Consider the following 16,091-nt stretch of genomic DNA (forward strand, 5'->3'; position numbering starts at 1 on the left):
GTCAATGGAAACCAAGCCTGAACAAGAACAGCCTACTACACCTGAAGGGTCAGATGAAGATCACTTGGAGTGGTTAGAGGCTACCATATCTATGCCTTGTTATGGAGTCTCTATTCACTCTTTGCATGAAGATACACCCTCTTCAAATGGTGCCACAGTAACTACACCAAATGAGCCACCTAAGCCTATGAAGAAGTATAGAAGCAATAAGAAATATCCTCTACAGACACCTTTGGTGTCTGCTTCTCCGACCAGAACAAAGCTCTCCTTTGTGTATAGCAAACTCCCTTCACAGAGCCCGTCCTGCAAGATGAATTCTAAGATCATGATCGCTGTATTGCTCATGGTAGCTGCGTGCTCATTATTTGCACCTATCTACCCTCTCCCCCTCTTCCCCTCACTACCCCTCGCCTTACCCTCCCCCTCGCCCTAGTCCCTCACCCTCCCTCCCCCCTCCCCCCCTCGCCCTCGTCCTACCTTCCCCCTCGCCTAGTCGCCCTCGCCCTAAGTCCCTCCCCCTCGCCCCTAACCCTCGCCCTAGTCCCTCCCCCTCATCCCCTCGTCCTCCCCCTACCCACCCCCTCTCGCCCCTAACCACTCCCCCACTCACCCTCGCCCCTACCCACCCCTTCCTACCCTCGCCCCTACCCACCCCCTCACTCCCTCTCGCCCCTACCCACCCCTCCCTACCCTCGCCCCTACCCACCCCAGCTTGCCCTCGCCCCTACCCACCCCCTCGCCCCTACCTATCCCCTCTCCCTAATGGGATACTCTCCAAAATAATGCACAGCCCAAACAAGCAGCCTAGAAGAAGTGTATTTTGTGTTCATTCCCTGCATTGAGAGAGCACCTGTAGGTAGGTAGATAGGAGTGAAATTCACACCTACATATCTTCAGTCAGTGGGACTAGATGTAAAAGTTTTGGCAGTTCGTGCTCTACTTGCTGCCATCTGTTTTCATGCATATCAACAGGTCTCATACATGATTTTGCAGAGGGTTTCACCTCAAACTCAATTAGTAGGCAATTGCGTGAAGCGACTGGTGGTCATTGTTACCTCTGTTCTTTTCTTCAGGACCCCTATTTCCCCATCAATGGCATTGGCACTGGTATTGCTTTGGCTGGAGTCTTTGCGTACTCACGGTTGAAGCAGCAAAAGAAGAAGCCTGAAAAGTTTGAGTGGCAAACAAAACTTGAAGTTGACTTAGGACAATGCTTAAGGCACACTTCATTTGTCAGAGCTAAACATTTGATATCGATTGGTTGTGATTGGTTGAAGAGCTACCGGTCACTACTTCCTGCTGTGGAGCTTTATTATGTTTTGCCAATTGGGATTCTTGGATTATGAAATCATACTGCGTCTCGCTTCTCCAAAGGATTAAAAATTTGCAAGCAGTGCAGTGTGTTTAAACTCCATTTTTGGGCCTAGAACCTGCTTCAAGAAGGATGTACATATGCAGTACAGTTGGCTACACTGGGTCTGGTTCACACTGGACGGACCCTCTGGACGGACCTCTGGTCTAGGGAGTGACACGTGGCAGGGTACCTACAGACGGTGGTCTAGTGGACCTCGTGGCCAGGTCACCACATGGCTGACATTATGAGCCGTTGGTGGCTCTTTATGGTGGTAGATATGAGTAGTAGCGGTTGGTGATGTTATCATCTTCTTCACCTATGATCTTGTACGTAGTCGTCTAGAGTGAGTCTTACACAGAGCACTGCTTCACCATCCCTGCACATCTGAGCCTCGACACCCCATTTGTACCTGTGAGTCCTGGGCTGGAGCTGAGTGTGCTGCCACGACAGAGTCTGTACATGGTTCTTTGAGCTAGTCGAGTCCACATGTTCTGCTCCACTGTTGTGTCTCTATTGTTATCCATTGTTTCTGTGTTTCATTCTGTTTGAGAGAGTTTCCATTCGTTTGAGTGAGATTGTCACGCACATTGCACTGAGGGGAACCCACATTGTAGAGAGCACGACACATTATCCGCGCTACAATCGCAGAAGTGCACACCCAATGGCAAAAAGCCACAGAACCACCCATCAAACGGGCAATCAAGAAACCTCCTTCTCCTAGGATGTTTATAGAGCAAGAGTTACAAGAGGTGGTTCACACACAGATTAGTCAGCTTTTGGACGCAAACAACAAATCCAAAAAGCAAGAGAAAAAACACAAAATAGGGACTGACTTCCCGGGTTATTTGGGTCGTCAATCTTCTTTTGCATCGGCAAGAAAGCAAAAGAAGCGTGTACGATTTGAAGGACTACCCAGTTCTTCTTCTTCTTCTTCTGACAATTCTTCTAGCTCTTTTGATTTGAGCGAGGAAGATGGAAAAGCGAAGCAAAAAGCCAAGATTCGAAAAGGACAAGAAAAAGGCAAAGAAGCCCAAATTTCGCCCACTTTCTGACAGTTATACAGAGGAGTCATCCTCAAATAGTTCGAACTCCGATGACCACATGTTTTATGCAAAGAAGAAGCATTTTACAAAGCCAACCAATATGACTTTCTCGAAAACAAAAGCAAGAAAGTAAAAGAATTTAAAGAAGATGGACAATCGATTTAATTTGAATCCTTTTCTCGGTTCCGAGATACTCCAAGGGCTTTGGCCTTCATTCAACAGTTTGACATAGCTTTCTCTGGAGGGCATTACTCAGAGCACTTCAAGATTAGGAGGGCTACATCTTTCTTCAAGGGAAATGCTCGAACATGGTGGTCCACGCTTCTTCTATGGAAGGAAGCTCGAGTTAAATGGTTCAAATTCAAAAGGCTCTTTATTTCTTCTTGGCTAACTCGGGAGTACGAACGAGATATACGAACCGCTTGGAATTATCTTCGGATGACCAAGGGAGATTCTTTGGATGCTCATTGCAAGAAATTTTGGAACTCTTTTCTACCAACCTCTTCATTTAAGAAGGTCTCATTTAAGGAACAGATTGAGCGGTTTTGTTGCGGACTCCGTACAGAGATCCGAGACTACTGCCTGGAGCAAAAGTCTAATTCTATTCAAGAATTGATGGGTCATGCGAAACGGGGTTTTGCGATACATTCGAGAAATTTGGCCTACCCATTGATGAGATCTTGACTCAAAGAACCCAACAGACCTCTCACAATGAGAGTAGAAAGAAAAAGAGTTTCCAAGAAAAGAAAGACAAGGATACACGACCCCGGCTCACTCTTCGAGAGAGGGCCAATTACATAAAAGAAGGGAAGTGTTTTGGATGCGGGGAACATGGGCACGTCTCCGCGAAGTGACCCAAAAAGGCACATCAAGAACAACATGAAGACAGGCTAGAGAGTTCGAGAGCAGTAGAGGAACGTGGCAGAAAAGGCAAGATGAAAGCAGGAGTGGTTCCAGATTGCATGGGTACTGACCCAAGCACGATTGATGAAAGTACAGAACTTTGCCGAGCTTGGGGCAAAGTGAAAGATCAAGAAGCCCTGATTTTCTTTGATGGAGCAGCCAAGGGCAACTTCATTTCACCTAAATTGGCGGCGCGGCTCGAGATTACACCCGCTCAGATGGGACCACCAGCAGAGGCAGTTCTAGCGGCACCCGGACGGGACATAGCCATTACACCTATGATTGGCAAACTTCAGTTGCATTGTCAGGGGTATTTCGGACACGAGGACTTTTACATAATGCCCTTGGAAGGTTGTGACATCCTCCTTGGAGTCCCTTGGTACCATAAGAACAACGCCGTGGTTGATTATCGGGTAAAGAAAGCGACATTGACAAATGGAAAGGGTCAGAAAATTGTACTTGATGTAAAACTGGAGGGCGAGTCTGTCCCTATTGTATCGGCTTTGGCTGTTTCCAAATTAATGAAATCCAGTCTGTTTGTTTACTCGATCTACTTGAAAGAGCTAAATGATGAACACAGAACGAATATGTCAGAACTTGATAAAAAACGCCAAGATTTTCTCCACACTCATGCTGATTGCTTTTCTGAGGACCTGCCAAGCGAGTTGCCACCATCTTGTCCTAAGGATCACACTATTGATTTGATACTTGGAAGCACACGACCAAACCGGCCACCTTACCGTGTTAGCCGAGCCCAGAATAAAGAGATTATGAACCAGATGAAAGACCTTTTGGAAAAGGGCCTTATCCAGCCGAGTACTTCACCCTATTGCTCTCCGGTGTTGTTGGTTTTAAAGAAAGATGGATCTTGGAGAATGTGCATTGGACCAGTATTGACTTTGCTGGGTTTGCAAAAGTCATTCGAAGTGTATTGTGATGCTTGTGGTCGTAGTCTGGGTGCAGTCTTAATGCAAGAAGGCCATGTCATCACCTATGAGAGCCGATTGTTTTCAAGGCTGGAATTGACAGCACAGATATATGAGAAAGAGCTTTTGGCAGTTATCCATGCTCTTACTGAGTGGAGACATTACCTACTCGGAGCCGATTTTACAGTCTTCACTGATCATCAGAGTTTACGCTACTTCTTGTCACAGAAGCAGCTATCGGAAAAGCAGATGCGATGGGCTAACATTGTCACACCACGGGCACCACTACACACGACACGGAGTGGCGGAATTCCACCCCAGAGAGTATTGGCCCCAAACCTTGGCGCCCCTTTCGGTATTTCTTTATATTGCATCAACTCAGTACAAGCCGGTACTCCAGACTCTGCACCTTCTCCAAGAAGCATGCCAGAGAATGAGCCCCAACCTCATATTTAAAGGCCCTTGGCCTGAAAAACAGTTATAGTGAAAAGCCTTCAAAACTCAAAAGCTTTTGGTCCAAAAGCAAAGCCAAAAAGCTGCCAGCGCAATTTACAAAAATCCATACAGCCTGCCACGTCATCAGCCGGCGCAAAACGCAGAAATCCGTACAACCTGCCACATCATCAACCAGCGTAATTTTCGAAAATCTGCCAGCTTGTCTTGTGTGTGTGGGTCCTGCTTTATTTTAATCCTTTGTCACATGGGGCCCCATCGGACGAGGTCCCCATAAGTTGGTAGGACTTCTTCTTCTGTTACTTGTTCTTCTTAGGTTTAGGCCCCTCGGCCAACATCTGCAAGTTGGCTCCATTCTTTAGGGCTTTGACACGTCAGCAGCTTGTGACATCTCCCCTTCTTGAAAGGGAGTAATCGTCCGTGATTACAACATATCTGCAAAACAACTCAAGTTAGCTCAAAAATTTCCTAGGGTCATTCGGACAATCAGTTTGCTCTTTTTGTTAAGGAGTTAGCTTCTCCTTTCGGCTCTTTTGATCAAGGAGTTAGCTTCTCCTTTCTCCAGATCCGAACTCTTGATATTCCGGCGTAGTAAAATTAGCCATCGCACCCAGACCTACTGATCTTCCACGGGTGTCTTGATGCACTAAAATTATATACCCAGGCAATCTCATCCAATTAGGAAAATTCAGTAATTGGCACATCACAATGCAACACAAATGCTCACATATGCATGTTACAAGACATAGAAACATAAAGCCGCCGATGAACACTCCTCCCACAAATAACCATCCAGGTTCGGGCCATGAGCTGTTCAACAACTTCCTCATCACTCCTCCCGCAAATAACCTAAAAAGGTCCGGGCCATGAGATATAGAGGCCTTTTACAACCAAACGCCCCCCAGACCGCAGCCTGCGTCGTTTGGAGCTGCTGAGAGTAACCACTGCTCAGACTTCTTAATACTCCTCCCGTAAATAACCACGAGGGTCCGGGCCATGAGTAAAAACATAACTTTTCAATCATCCAATACTCCCCCCGCGAATAACCACAAGGGTCCGGGCCATGAGTATGAACAAGCATTCTCAACATCATTTCTCACTACTCCACCCGGGAGTAAAATCACCAATTATTGAAACCAGTATTAAAACCAGAGTCAAACATTTCAAATCGGCACCAAAACAGGTTCAAAACAGATACCATCCATTTCAAACAAATTTCAAACAGGATCACCAAACAAGTTCTCAAACAGATTTCAAACTTAAAAAGCAATCTCGGCATCGATCGAGCTCGAAAAGTCGATTGACTTTCTATCCTGAAACCTACACCAAAAATTAGGGTTAGATTCCTTCCATAAGGTTGTAGCCGAGCACAGCATGGTCCATCAGCTCTTGGAGAAACAGTGTTTCTTTGACGGCGATGGTAGTCCCAAGATAGCAATCGCATTGGATCTCCAAGGTCATCTACTCGTGAAGAGACATCTACTGAGAGATGTCGAGAAATTTCAAGTTATAATCTGTTAGGGTTTCCATGACAAGCATTTCAGGATATCCCACTCTGCCAGAAGTTGCACTCCGAAGGAAGATGTCAGAAACCATACAACTTCGGACAAAAAAATTTCTTGAAAGCTTGCCAAGTACTTGGAAGTGTGTGGCTTGGTAACTATAGACATCTGCATGGTACTGCTTTTGAGAAAAACAGTGACTTGAAATAAATCTTGGATCCTTCTCTTGCAAGTGATCTTAATGGCTTATGCCCTGTAAGACATGAGCGGTGAAGACGGGAGCGCGCCCGATGTGCGATGAAGTAAGGGTGGGAGTGGCTAATGAGTCCGGGTTGGAGGGCGAAGATACCTCCAATAAAATTCCACTTTGTCTACTCTTTTGTAGGACCGGTATGCTTTCAGAAAAGCACATGCCTGATGCTCTAATACCACTGTCACAAGACGGGCACCACGTGCCAATAGAAAAGAACAGACTGAACAGACTTTTAGCACTTCAATAACAACTGAACTAAAAGAGAGACTACACACGACACGGAGTGGCGGAATTCCACCCTAGAGAGTATTGGCCCCAAACCTTGGCGCCCCTTTCGGTATTTCTTTATATTGCATCAACTCAGTACAAGCCGGTACTCTAGACTCTGCACCTTCTCCAGGAAGCATGCCAGAAAATGAGCCCTAACCTCATATTTAAAGGCCCTTGGCTTGAAAAGCAGTTATAGTGAAAAGCCTTCAAAACTCAAAAGCTTTTGGTCCAAAAGCAAAGCCAAAAAGCTATTAGCGCAATTTACGAAAATCCGTACAGCCTGCAACGTCATCAGCCAACGCAAAACACGGAAATCCGTATAGCCTACCACATCATCAACCAACGTAATTTTCAAAAATCTGCCAGCTTTCCCTGTGTGTGTGGGTCCTGCTTTATTTTAATCCTTTATGTCACTTGGGGCCCCATCGGATGAGGTCCCCATAAGTTGGTAGGACTTCTTCTTCTGTTACTTGTTCTTCTTAGGGTTTAGGCCCCTCGGCCAACATCTGCAAGTTGGCTCCATTCTTTAGGGCTTTGACAAGTCAGCAGTTTGTGACAAACATCTGTGTGACAGTTTCACTTCTAGATTGTCCATGTGCAGGGACAAAAGAACTTGGTGGCAGATGCTTTGTCCCGGAAGCCGTTGGTCTTGGCTATTTCCGCGATTTATCATAGAAGCTTCGAGGACATGGTTGATCGGTATGTCACAAATCCAGATTTTGCAGATGTATTCAGTCGAATACAGAATGGGGAGGTAGTAGCGGGATATTCCATTCGGGATGGCTACTTGTTGAAGAAAATGATGATGTGTATTACACAGCCGTTGAGGGAAAAGGTTCTAACCGAATGCCACTGTCCACCATTTACGGGTCACCGCGGCATTGACACCACCTTGATAGGTGTGGAGCGATACTTCTTTTGGCTGAGACTCAAGGATGTAGACGATTTTGTACATAGTTGCTTGGTATGCCAGAAGGTCAAGTTTGACAGGCATAAAGCACAGGAATTGTTAAAGCCTTTACCCATTCCCACCCGCCCCTGGGAAAGTATTGCAATGGATTTCATTTTTGATCTCCCGAAGACACAGAGTGGGCACGATAGTATCTGTACTGTCATTGATAGATTTAGCAAGCAAGCTCATTTCATTCCAGTGAAGAAAACAGTCAAGCCGGATCATTTAGCAAGACTGTTCATTGCTTAGATATTTAGATTACATGGCATGCCTGAGACGATTGTCTCTGACAGAGATCCCCGATTCACGAGTTTGTTTTAGAAGGCTATTTGAGAGAACATTGGCACATGATTGCAGTGGCAGTACAGTACGGACATCCCGTAAAATCCGTTGGTAGGCTAACGTTGCAGTTGTACGGAAACCTGCTTTATCAGCGCCGGCTGTCTTTTGGACAGCTTTTGCTTTATTTTTAGAAGCTTTTGAATGGCAGCTTTTGAGGCTCTGCTTTTGGGCATCCCTTGTAACCAATAAATAAGTGGGCAGGGCCTCACTTCTCAAAGCATTTAGACGCAGAGTCTAAGAGTGAACACCCTGCCACTCTCTTGTACTTTGAACACAGATTTATACAAAAAGAAATACCGAAAGGGGCGCCAGTCTTTGGGGCCAATATCTCTAGGCACGGAACTACGCCGGGCCGTGTCGAATCAAGTTTGAATTATGAACTGTTTTGAAGTGAATCTCTGCTGTGTTGCGGTAGAATCTTGACTTGGAGTTGTCCAAGTTTGTTACAATGACATCATGCCAATAGGTAGACACCCGTAGCCGAAAGCGAGAAGGGGGGGGGGGGGGGGGGGGGGGGGGGTTCTCAACAATTCCCCTAATCTTTGATGGCAAACCAAGAGTCCAAACGCCCTGCATCAAGACTTCATCCCTTCTAAATTGACATATACCTTCATAAGTTTAGAATAGTCTGAACTCACGAATTATAAGAGGGGATAAAGCACACACAAAACTATAAAAGCAAGTGACACAAGAAAAAGAAGAAAAGAAAAAAAAAAACTAAATCACTTTATTTGCTACGAAACAAAACCTTTTTAACTTAAAAATGTTTTTTGAAAAGTCATGCACAAAATAAGTTGACGCAACTTACTTGGCTAAAACTTAAAACAAGTACTCGACTTTAAACAAAAAAGGGATAAGACATCTTAAAAACTTAATCTTAGAAATCAAACTTCACACAACAACTTCTGAAGAAACAAATTCTAAAGTCCTAACGTAAGCTAAATACGAAATCGAAAAATGAATACTACTACAAACCTACAAAGAAGAGGCTGCAAATAACCAAAGAAGTACAAAAATCCAAACTTAACAATATGTGACCTCAACTTCGTTGCTTGTCCAAACAGGAAGAATAAGATTATCACCTTTATCATGCATAGCTTGGACAACAGCTATGACATCCCTACTCGCGTCGTTAGTGCCCAAGAGTAGGTGCAGGTTTGTATAGAGGTCATTCAAGCTTTGAACGTAGTTTCTAAATTGACATTTGCAACACACGTGAGAAAACTTCAAACAATTGAACTATACTTGAAGAGAGAGAGAGAGAGAGAGAGAGAGAGAGAGAGAGAGAGAGACGGGGGAGTTCCGCTTCAAGATGCACTGGCCCTTCTTCTTGATGCTTCACAAGGTACAATGTCTGACGGCCCTCTCTCTACAGTGCTCCCAAGTTGATATGTCAGGGAAGAGGCCCTAGCAATCTATTCAAAGGCCCTTGGCCTAAAAGCATAGAAGGTGAAAAGTTGTTTCTCCCAAACGCACTTAGTGCGAGAAACTGGCGCCCATAGGGCTGATTCCACAAAATGCGGGCTACCTGTACAGGTGCCACGTCAGCAATCGTCCGCGATTTCTGGGTGGGGTCGTATGATCTTGCCACATCAGCACTTTCACCGTATATTTTTTATAAGGGCCTTAGGCCCCTCAAGTCACATTGGTCCTCCAAGGTTATCAGCTTGAAGAAAGACATTGGTAGATAGATATTTAGAAGCTTCTAGTTGTAGTCTTCTATGGTTTCTCTGTTTTTGGCTCCCAATTTGCACCAAAACACCTATTCGGTTATTCCCTAGCTTCCCCGAAGCTCCTAGGACCTGTAGGCATCAAAACAGGCCAAACCCTGAACCTGCAAAAAATTACAGCAAGCTGTAATTCTCTGTTTTGTGATCCGATTCGCATGCACTCTTATGGGTAGCCCTCGAGCTCTCGCACCTGTACGGTCCATAGTTACAAAGGGAATGGCCATTTTCAAGTCTCTGTTCCCCGTTCCCGTTCTGATCCCTGTTCCGTGTTTCAAACGTGAGTATCTGACACAAGGAATGGCATTTCATGCATGTTGTCATTCCTCGTTCTCCGTTCCAATTTCTCGTTCCGGGTAACTATGGTACGGTCATTTTCCCCTTTGAATTAGACAAGATTCCTCGCGGGAAATCTCTTAGATTGTCATGTACAAGCACCCAAGGCTTTCCCGAGGCTCCCCTCGCATTACCTTGCAGTTTGCGTGTGAAACCCTAAACCTGCAGAAAAACACAGCATGCTGTAATTTTCTGTTTCCCATCATTTTGAGTGGAGCAAACACGTCTACGCGTGCTTCATAAGCTCCCGCACACAATGGGACAGTTCCCTTGTGAATTGGACGAGTTTTCAAGCGAGAAAACTCTTTTTTCACATTCCTTCACAATGGAACTGTGCGTACCTGAAGAGGATTAGCAATTAGCTAATCCAGTTCCTGTACAGAAGGCGCTCTTTTTGCCAAGGGCAGCAACGACAAAGACAAGAAGCAAGATTCGAAGTCACCACAAAAGAAGAAAAAGAAGAACAAGGGCATCCAATGTCACTGTTGCAAGAAGCAGGGCACAAGGAAGCTGAATGTCATAAGAAGAAAAGGATCGAGAGGAGGGCAAGGAGAAGTAGTCGGCTTCTACAACGGTTACAAGGCCATGGAGGGTCTCATTGCTTGCAGCTACCGAGACAACTCACTTCATCTCACTCAGGAGCTTGGATTGTTGACAGTGGTGCTACAGCTCACGACTCCTATAAGGGAGTGGTTTAGCTCTCTCCACCCTACTCATGGACACTCTACCAGTTTGGGTGATTCTCACGAGGTCCCTGTGATTGATGAAGGCCACATACCAATCTTTCATTCTTCAACCGAGCCCCAAGTACAACACTATGAAGGCACTTCATGTTCCACCCATGGCCTTCAACCTACTTTATTTGGCTAGCTTGGATTCCCAAGGAGCACATATACTCTTTGGCACAGGTAAGGTTACGATCTCCAATTCAGTAACATGACCACTTCTTGCACGTGGTAAGCGTGAAGGCTCTCTCTTCAAGCTCACTGCCCTCTTTCTCATGAAGTGGGTTCTTCTTTACTAAGGCATGCGAGATTTGGCCACTTGAACCATGGGCAGCTGCAGAAGGCAGCTCTCAATATTCTCTCGTGGAGGGATTGCCCAACGTTCGCATCTAGTATGGCGTTCGTAGCGCTTGTTAGTTGGGCAAGCAACGCAAACATGCCTTATTGAAGCAGGCCAAGAATCAAGCTTCGAAGCCCCTAAGTACTCATTCATGCAGACTTGTGTGGACCAGAGTTACCGGGGAACGCCATCCCATGGGCAGGGAACGCCGGAACGGCGTTCCGGGGGGGTTACATGGTCTGGAACGGCCAGACGTTCCGCAAGGACTTTTGGTACCGGAACGGCTCGGAACGGTCCGGAACGGCCCGGAACGGCTCGGAACGGTCCGGAACAGCCCGGAACGGCTGGGAATGGGCAGATTTTCAGATTTTGGTGATTTGTCTTGTGAGCCTTCCCCTTGTTAAATGTCCCTTCCCCCACCCCTTACCTTCACTATGCACACAAGCTTTCAAGGGCCAAAGCTAAAGCTCTACCCTCTCGACTCTCGACTCTCAAGCTCTAGCCTCTTTCAAGCTTTGAAGTCTAGACTCTAGAGTCTACAAGGCTAAAAGCTCTCCCCCTCTCTCTCAAGCTCCCTCCCTCTCTCTCTCAACTTTAAGCTCTCTCTCGAGTCTCTCCCCCCTTCCCTCTCTCCCCCTCTCAAGCTTTCAAGTCTACACGACACACGTTTGTCATAGTAAGACTGAATGGTCTTCAAATCAAGTGTTTTGTGAGTGTTAAGAGTCAAAGGACTCTGCTACTACTTCTATTCAATCACAAAGAGCTTGAAATTGCATTATTTGGGTGTTTTTATGCCTCCCGTTCCGCGCCGTTCCCGTTCCGGGCCCCTCCCCATTCCCCCGTTCCGCGGGGGATCTCGTCGCCGTTCCCGTTCCGCGTTCCGGGTAACTATGGTGTGGACCTATGACTGTCCCATCCTCTAGTGGATCCTTATACATGTCTGTGCTTGCGGATGGTTTCCAGCGGGGTTTGCTTCCTGAAATTTAAATTTAAGGCTTCTGCATTCTCTCAAAATTGGAGAACAATGATCAACAAAGAGAAGGATCTCAAGGTTGTTGCTCTTCGCACAAACAAAGGAGTGAATTTGCCTCCAAGGTGTTTGCACAATGGTGCAAATCAGAGGACAAGTAATAAAGGTGGGCGGTTGGGAGAAGCAACGACACAGGAGCTTGCACAGCTCCTCCAGCGATGGACCCTTAGTAGCACAGCCGGGTTAGAAGCGGGAGCAACGCACAGATGTGGGGGTGAGTGGCAGGACGAGTATCGGGCCTGGTTTCGCAAGCAGGATGTTAGCGCGGAGATGACACACAGGTGTAGGGAGATGCGTGCTGCAGTTAGGGTCAGGGTTAAGGGGTTAGCATTGCAAGCAGCAACGGGTACGTAGTGTAGCCTTGATTTAAATATAGGGGCGTGATCAAATGTAGGGGTTCCTCTCTCTCTCTCTCTCTCTCTCTCTCTCTCTCTCTCTCTCTCTCTCTCTCTCTCTCTCTCTCTCTCTCTCTCTCTCACACACACACACACACACACACACACACACACACACACATTGCACGTGCAAGTTCAAATCATGGGCAAGAATGAGCTAGTACCTAGCAACCTTCCAAAAAGTTCAACTGCCTCCAGCAACATTCTTCTATCCAGAAGATATTGAATCATATTGTTGTAAGTATGAACACTAAAAAGGTGTCCACGACTCTCTAAATCCTCCAAGAATTTATTAATTTTCTCCATGGAGTTAGCTCCAAATAATGCACACTTCAAATCAACCGGAGAGAGTGCCACTGGCAAGCAATTGTTTTGAACCATTTCTGCAAAGAACTTTTGCCCTTCTTCATATTGCTCTGCCGCAGCAAAAGCTCGGATGAGCCTGGTGTAGGCAAAGCTGTTAGGGGGCACCCCATCTCTTTGCATTTTCTTTATAAAAAAAAGAGCATGATCTATCATTCCTGCTTTTCCGAACCCAGTAACTAGCGTGGTAAACAACTTAGCATCAAGATGTAGCCTTGCCTGATGCATCTGATTATACAACCTTTCTGCAATCTTGACGTCGTTGGCCTTCAATGTAGTCTGTAGAGCTACTGTGTATAGAGAAACTGTGGGCACAACATCCAAGCTCATCATGCTGTCCATGGCTTTAGCTATATCGTCCACCATGTTTGCACTTTTCAGCCGTTGGATGAAAATACTAAATGCATAATCAACCTTAAGACCATGCTTTTTCATGTAATGAAGCACTGTCAATGCCATTTCAAACTCTCGGTCTTTCCCCAGTCTGCCAACCACCTTGGTGAACACTTCTTCTCGATGCTGGTAATTGCCTTGCCTACCTACCCACTGCAAGAAAAAAAATGACATCTTTGCATCTCTCAGCCCATCCACAATTTTTGCCACAATTTCTGAGGTTAATTGTCCAATGAAGGTACAAAGTACATCCTCTGTGTGTTGTCCCCAACCTTGCTTTTCCAATATCATCAAAACAGAAGCCTCACATGACGTCCCAAATTCTTCTTCACCACTTCGCCTTGTGCAAGGTTGACATGAGGGACTTTTGGCAATGCTTCCTGTTGATGAGAAAGATGCTATAGCTAGATCATCTTCAATCTGGCAAGATCCAAGCTTTTTGACCTGAAATATAGTAAAGAAAACTATAATCCCACCGTACAGCTTATTCAAAGGCACAATCTTTTACATAAATGCCTTTTCATCACCATGAAGTTGGGTTTCAACTTCGGCAGGGAATGTCTTGCACTCACTACATTCACTATCTTGAAATGCTTGCATGCAATGTGGGTCGGTACATATCTTTGAAAACTGACCTGCTCAGAATCCTGCTGCTCGCCAGCATCAGAGAGCAGAGCCAATGGAGAACCTAGTTTTCCCGTTTCCATCAACATCACATCATCTGATCTTTCCTCTTCGTTTGAAGTCAGGCCTACTGATACTTTTGTGTTGCCGAACGAAGGCTCTATTGCATTCGACGCTTGAAAGCAATTATCTTCTGTCCCTACTATGGCGTTCATATCTGCCAAAAAAACTGCTTGGCCTCACTAATTCACAAAAAACTTATGGCAGTCAAACATAGGAGTACTCCATCTATAAAGTGTGACAGGCAATTACATTATGCTTGAACATCCAGACACTACATATGCTGGAACATACATCAAAACTACATACTACAGGCGGACATATATAAGCCATGCATGCAGTCAGACAGGTAATGCAAGCCTCATGTGTAAGATCCCACAGCTCCTGGCGAGTGCACGTAAAGGTCAAGCACATACTTAGTATTTGACATACTTGAACTTACTAGGTTTCCTTGTACTTGACTCTCCATAAATTTATTCAATGTTGAATAACATAATGAAAACAAAGGCATACTTTCTTTGGTCATTCATATGGAACCAACCTGTGATAGTTTGAATTGTAGAGGGAAACCCATCAGTATCCTGAAAGATGAGAGACGGTAAAGGGTACCCGTTAGAGAAGCATCGAATGAGCAAGGACAAGTGTAGGCAGCTCTGAAGGAAGGTAAGGCGGGAGGGGCGACTAGCGCTGAAGAGCTTATTAAGGATCAAATGAGGGTGATGGTGATGATCATCTGCTGGAGCCTTGATGGACTGCCGAAATGTAGCATCAACGAGTAAAATTCGAGGTTGATGAAGACCGCGCGTTACATGACGAGTGAGCTGCCTTCTTGCAGCTCGCTGCATTCTAAAGAGGAGTCCCCCTTGCCCCCGTTCCTCGCAGCTCCGACATCGCCCCTTGCCGTTCTCACTATACTCGAATTACAAGTCCTGTTCAAAAGCACAGTTCAAAGTTGCGTTCTTGGAACACCAAAAATAGTTGCAAACAAGTAATAAAATCAAAGGCCTCCCATGTTATGTGTCATCTAAAATTTACTATGCCTGCCATTTTCGATTTTTAACAAAATTCAACCCTTGCCAAAAAGCCTATTTACAAATGTAAGAGTTAGTGTATAATAAAAATGAAATGTATCAAACCAGCAATCAATTTTTAAAAACCTACTAGTCATATCTCATGCACACACATACATCTCTCTCTCTCTCTCTCTCTCTCTCTCTCTCTCTCTCTCTCTCTCTCTCTCACACACACACACACACACACGATATAATTCTCTCCTTTCTTCTTGTCTACTACCTCTTGAAAATTAGTGTATCCTCAAAATAAATATTGATGTTCATGGTATCTCAAGAAAATACATTGCAATGTCAAATAGTCATCCTTTCTAGAAGCCTTTGGCAAAATGGCATCACGGGAAGGGAGAAGGAAACTTCTCTAGGACACATTGCACATAGCTAATAGTACCATAGTTGTAATATTTCCACCCAGAGCACCATATCATGCTCCAGTAGTTGCTACCTTGAAATTTGGTCATGAGAAGGTAGATTCTCTAGGACAATTTGTACTTGGCTAAGAGAACTTATATCAAAGATAATGGCTCTCAAATAGGCACGCAACAAATATGATGCACTTGGATGGACACTTACATGAGAAAAATTCATGGGCAAGAAGCTTTTCCAAGGCACGTATTACCTAGCTAAGAGTGCATCGCTTTCAATCATAGTATATTGTTATAAATGCTAATGACTTTCTACGAAGCCGGTGGTACTAGTTTGCAAATCCGTCCTCGTGTGTGTGTGTGTGTGTGTGCGCGCGCGCGTGTGTGTGTGTGTGTGGAGACAAATTGATTGGGTTATGCAACGATTGAATGTCAAATTGCACTATTGGAAACTGTCTACATGGCCGCTACATGTTCGACTTCATATTGTGCAAAGTATCATGATGGCATATGTTCAATTTTACTTGCCGTTGTTGCATTGGCCTCGCTCTTGTCTCTCACTGCTTATGTCCAATATTGTATCTCACTTGTGGTGCACTAGTTCTCATAAGAAAGGCCTCCGTTTGTTAGCTATGGAGAAACTTTGCACTTCGAAGCATCTTGGG

The 16,091-nt window shown here is 45.3% G+C and overlaps 1 protein-coding gene across 6 annotated transcripts in view; it reads right to left on the reverse strand.

Moving 5' to 3' along the window:
• LOC147441949 (putative pentatricopeptide repeat-containing protein At1g26500) overlaps positions 1 to 14,948 on the reverse strand; it is a 69,384-nt gene extending 54,436 nt beyond the window's left edge. For 2 of the 6 annotated variants that reach the window (XM_086528339.1, XM_086528338.1), the window contains exons 1-3: positions 14,533 to 14,948; positions 13,943 to 14,148; positions 12,716 to 13,751 (exon numbers count right to left, since the gene is read on the reverse strand). In XM_086528339.1, the coding sequence (XP_086384465.1) occupies positions 12,716 to 13,751; positions 13,943 to 14,148; positions 14,533 to 14,836 (1,546 nt within the window). In that variant the 5' untranslated portion in view covers positions 14,837 to 14,948. Of the gene's footprint in view, positions 1 to 12,715; positions 13,752 to 13,942; positions 14,174 to 14,532 lie in introns of all 6 variants that reach the window. The other 4 variants (XM_086528337.1, XM_086528336.1, XM_086528340.1 and 1 more) reach the window with 3 other exon arrangements.
• Between the last annotated feature and the right edge of the window lie 1,143 nt (positions 14,949 to 16,091).

This window comes from Adiantum capillus-veneris, chromosome 14 (assembly GCF_014529385.1).
Source record: "Adiantum capillus-veneris isolate H3 chromosome 14, ASM1452938v2, whole genome shotgun sequence".
In the NCBI taxonomy this organism is placed as follows: Eukaryota; Viridiplantae; Streptophyta; class Polypodiopsida; order Polypodiales; family Pteridaceae; genus Adiantum; species Adiantum capillus-veneris.